A 5,235-nucleotide genomic window follows, 5' to 3' on the forward strand; every position below is an offset into this window, starting at 1 on the left:
CATTTTTATTACAAGTAAACTCTAAACAGTGCTAACAGAATTCCAGCATCAAGGAAGTGTTGTGTTTCAGTGACTGATCTTAATGGACCTTCACATTCTGTGCTACTAACAAGTAAAACCACATTGAATCAGCAGTCTAGGGTAGTATCTGTATGGAAATTTTTTTTTGGCTCAAATAACAGAAAACGTGGGACAGGGAGTGTCTTGGTAAAAGTAAACAGTACAGTACCACTACTCCATAGAGCTTGTTGTAATTGCACCTGGTAATTTTGATGGTATATTTGCAAAGTGGCATCCACACAGGGCAAAAATTCCATTTGAACTTCCAAATCACATAGGAAAGTGCCTCCAACTCATTGAGATGTGTAAACTCAGTGAGCCATAGTTGATGTGTATTCTGAATATTGTCTTGAATATGCAAACCTGTAGAATTGTCAACTTCTCAACTGGTTCTTTTTCAGGATGGAAAACTTAATGCACCAATAAGGAAGGGTTTGAAAACTTCACAGAAATTCTACTGCTGTCCTATTGAAGGCTGCCCTAGAGGACCAAACAGACCATTTTCCCAATTTTCTCTTGTAAAACAGGTATTCCTGTTTCCTGAAGTATTTTCACACTGATTTAGTCCTGTCTCTACTCCAAAGAGTGTGCACTTTTGCATACAGATATGAGCATAACCTCTCAGCCCATAGCAGAAGTTAGAGAACTGTATGCAGCAACTCCAAGTGCACATGTGATTCATGAATTTGCATGTTTGCATGCTTATATTAGAGGACTTGAACCTTTTGATCAGACAGATGCCAGTATGTTCTTCTAAACTAGATCACAGCCCCTGATAGATGGAGAAAGATTAAAGAAGAGGAGGGAAAAATGACAGTGGCAACTGATGAAGGTTTAAACTGGCTGATGCTTTTAACTGCTTTTTCAAGTGGTCAAGGATTAAGAGCTTTTCTCTGCTTTAATACCAAAATGCATTTGTTTACTAGTTAACCTGTTTAAGAAAACATATAAGACTTGTTTCTGCATTAGTGAGCAAAAAGAGCACTGTGCTGCACTTAGTTACCTATGCTGAGCTGGGGTTACCTGGAGGAGCTGAGTGGCTGGCACTTGGTGCCATAAATGAAAAGGAAAAATTGTGGTGTTTGCTCTGGTGTTGACCTGTATGACTTGAGATTATTTGCTCAGTTATAGATCCTCAGGAGTGTGCACATCTTGCAGCACACACTTACTGTGCTCTTTGGGCAAGGTTGATCTGTAGATTTATTGATGTCCACAGGAAGCCTTCAATGGCATTAGAATGGGTAGATGTTTATCTGTGGTTTTAAGATGCATGTAGCATCAGCAGACTTGCAAATTTCAGATTCTCTCTATTGACTTCTTTAAATTTATTTGTAGTAACACTTAAAAAAAATTATTAATGCTGCACTTCAGTGCTACTTAGCAACTAAAAAATTGCAGATATTTTCTCCCCTAACTGTGATTTTCTTCTTTTAATCTTCACTGAATGCTAATGTTTACTTTCCCTTGTGTATTCTAGCACTTTATGAAAATGCATGCTGAAAAGAAGCACAAATGTGATAAATGTAGTAACTCCTATGGCACAGAATGGTATTTGAAACGACATATAGAGGTCTGTGGCAAGACTTTCCAGTGTACTTGTGGGTGCCCTTATGCCAGCAGAACAGCATTACTGTCTCACATTTACAGAACTGGCCATGAAATCCCTGCAGAACACAGGTAAAAGTGAAGCAGTGAAGTAATGATAATTCATCACCAAGTCCTGTGTGCCTCATGTGCTGCCTTTTTGTCTCCTTTCTGTTGATTACATAGGAAATTAGGATCATGTTGTTTTAGCTGCAAAGCAGTTTGCAGTTTCTTTGTTGCTTTTAGGAGTTTGTTTTGTTGAAGGCAGTGGTGGTCATCTAACCAGTAAGATCTGGTTGCCCTACAGAGAAAACAAAAAGTACTGATGACACTGCAGTGCTTGGCATAAATGGTGGTGGTTCTGTTGCATCTGCTTTTACAGTTCTGTGAGAGTAGACATGATTTGGAGATATTTATAGCTGGTAACTGAGGTGTGGAATGCAGTTCAGGTTACTTTCTTGTACAGTCTAGTCATTGTTGCAATTGTTGGTGGATGTATTTTTTACCACCTATGCTTAGATTTATAGTTTCAATATGTCCATATATTTCATAAAGGGCAATCTACTTTCTGAAGCCTAGCCTGTCTTTGAGGTTCAACTGCTGCAAAATTTAAGTTTTGTGTGAAGAACTGCTATTTTTATCTTCCATTTCCATGAGAGACCGTTACCTGTACACATATTTTAAGAGCTCTGTCCCTTCAAGGCTCAGTCTGAGTCAGTGTCAAAATAACACATTAAAAGTCTTCAAATCAGTGTGCTTGATGTGAGAGGGGAAGACACCATCTAAACTTGCACATCCATTTGGAAATAGGTCTCCTTAAGGGGTAGTATTTATTCTTATTTAAAATGAGAGAGTGAGGAATGACATTTAGCAAAATTGAATTTCATGGAGTCTTTTTATGTTTTAATCTGGATTAATTGTCTTCTCGTGTCCAACCTCATCTGTGACTTCAGTTGGTATTTTCAATGCACTGACTCAAAAGAATGGAAGGCAGATGTTCTGTGTTGGAAAGAAGTATAAATTATTGATCTCATGTTCACAGGGATCCTCCTAGTAAGAAAAGGAAAATGGAGTCCTCCGTTCATAATCAGCAGTTGGCAGAGAAGGCAAATGAAGCATTCAGCAATACTCACAGTACTGCTCCTGGCACTCAGGAATTGGAGTCCTCTGAAGTGAAAGTAGCAGCCTCTCTTGAAGGCTCCTGCAGTTCTAACTTCACAAACCAAATGCAGCCAAAATGTGCACCAAAGATGCTTTTACCCAAGCCAAAGGTGGCTTTGGTTAAACTTCCAGTGATGCAGGTTGCTCACTTGCCTGTGTATGTATCTGCAACAGACTCTTCTGTTAAGCCTGCTGTGGTGGCTGTTGATAATCAAGGTTCAGTTGTAAGTACTGTTCATTTATTGCCTCAGTCTATAGGAATCCTGATTCCAGCCCTGGAGGCAGAAACACTCGTGTTTAAAGACAGTATGCCTGTTTCAAAGGTGACGACTTCTGGTGATCGTGAACCAGTAAGTACTGGTGTACAAGTTGAATTGGACAAGTTGACATCAAATAACCCAGGACAAGAGCTGGGGAATGTTTGTCACAAGAACAAAATTTCTTCAATAAATATACAGACTGACTTATCTTACATCTCCCAGAGCTTTGTACCAGCTGCAGCCTGGACTCCCAATTCTTCTGTGTCCTCTTGTTCTCAGACAGATCTGTCATTCAGTTCCCAGGTTTCATTACCCATCAGTGTACAGACACAGACACTGCTGCCTGCTTCCAAACTGACTTCATCCATAGCTGCTCAGACTGATGCTTTCAGTCAGGGCTGTTTTCCAACGTGTGGCATTTCCAGAGAGACTCAAACCAGCAGGACACAGGACTGTATTGATGGAAGAGTACAGATGGACCAGGCTGTAATGTGCAGTGACATTTTTGACAATGTTCCTTCATCATATAATGTTTCTACTCACATTGAACTTCCAGAAAACAATTTAATGCCTGCAAATATAGATCAAACCTTGCTGCAGAGAAGTAGTTGCAAGAGCCTGAGTCAGGATACGGTTAAGTCTGAATCCCTTATCAGCTTCAATACACAGACTAATATACTTCCACCTCAAAATACAACAGATAATCAAACCCAGACAATGGATCTGCTAAGTGATCTGGAAAACATTTTTTCAGGAAACATGCCTGGCCAGACACTGGATAATCGTGGCCTTTTGTCTGAGGCAAGTTCTAATGCTGACACACATCTTCCATCTGCTCCATCACAGAGCACAGGGATAGACTTCGACATTGAAGAGTTCTTTTCAGCATCCAACATCCAAACTCAGACTGAAGAGAGTGAGCTTGGTACCCTGAACTCTGAGCCGGTTTTGGAGTCACTGGACATTGAAACTCAGACTGATTTCTTATTTTCAGATAGTGCCACTCAATCATATAACTGCCGAGGCAATTCTAACTTCTTAGGTTTGGAGATGTTTGATACACAGACACAGACAGACTTGAATTTCTTTTTGGACAGTACTACACATCTGCCTTTAGGAAGTATTCTGAAACAGTCCAGTTTCTCGATGAGCACTGACTCATCTGATACAGAAACCCAGACAGAAGTATATATGGCTACTAAAAACACACCTGCTCAGAATATTGAAAGCAAAGTCCAGCTCAGTAGTGCTGAGACCCAGACTATGGATAGCTGCTTTGAGAATCTGGGGAGTTTATTCCTTACCAGCAATGAAACACAGACAGCAATGGATGACTTCCTTCTGGCTGACTTAGCCTGGAATACAATGGAGTCCCAGTTCAGTTCAGTAGAAACACAGACCTGTGAAGAGCTATGCTCCTTGTTCCAGAGCTCTGACAAGCCCAGCCACTGAGTGCTACATAATATAACTGTTTCTTGTGGTTTGAATTTAACTTATTTGGGTGGGAGAGATGGCTTTACCAAGTGATCCACTTTGCATTATTGAATGTACTTGTCACGAGCAGTTGACCTAAGAGACTTTTCATGCTGAAGGTACTCTATTGAATATGTAACTTTACATAAACTATGTGTGTATAAATAGTGGGGAAAGGGGGGGCTGTAACATGTTAATGTACATTTGAACCTTAAAAAATTATGTGGTGCCTATGTTTTTTCCTCAAACTTCTTTACGAAGCTGTTACTGCTTTCATCTAAGTGGAAGAACTTTTAAAGTTGTTCTCTATATCTCTATTCCTGGCTTACATGCAGGGTTCCAATGTGCTGGACCAAAACCCTGAGCTGTTAAGTTGAGATGCTTCCCTGAACTTACGGGGGAGGATTCTATTAGTGTAAGCTACTTCTGTTTACTTTTTTTAGTAGCTTGTATTTTAAATCCGGCATGAACATAATCAGCCCTATTGTCTTCTTTTACTTTATGCCTTCACAGCTCTTTCTCCTGCATAAGCTGCCATTTTCCAAATACCTGTCCAACACACTAGACACATAGAGATTCTTGAATTGTTGAAAATATTTATTATTAAACAAGTGTGTAGAAAGCAGGTTTTTTTTTCCCTGAGTGGCACTGGTGCTCTTTGAAGGGTAGGAAAAGAACTTGGAATTCGTAATTGTAG

At 39.9% G+C, this 5,235-nt stretch overlaps 1 protein-coding gene across 1 annotated transcript in view; it reads left to right on the forward strand.

Moving 5' to 3' along the window:
* The first annotated feature begins 343 nt into the window (after positions 1–343).
* Positions 344–5,235, forward strand: part of ATMIN (ATM interactor) — a 9,710-nt gene continuing 4,818 nt past the window's right edge. Inside the window, exons 1-3 of the mRNA XM_014307778.2 lie at positions 344–587; positions 1,538–1,737; positions 2,687–4,657. Coding sequence (XP_014163253.1) covers positions 1,544–1,737; positions 2,687–4,517 — 2,025 coding nt within the window. The 5' untranslated portion in view covers positions 344–587; positions 1,538–1,543 and the 3' untranslated portion in view covers positions 4,518–4,657. The remainder of the gene's footprint in view (positions 588–1,537; positions 1,738–2,686; positions 4,658–5,235) is intronic.

This window comes from Geospiza fortis, unplaced genomic scaffold, assembly GCF_000277835.1.
Source record: "Geospiza fortis unplaced genomic scaffold, GeoFor_1.0 scaffold97, whole genome shotgun sequence".
In the NCBI taxonomy this organism is placed as follows: Eukaryota; Metazoa; Chordata; class Aves; order Passeriformes; family Thraupidae; genus Geospiza; species Geospiza fortis.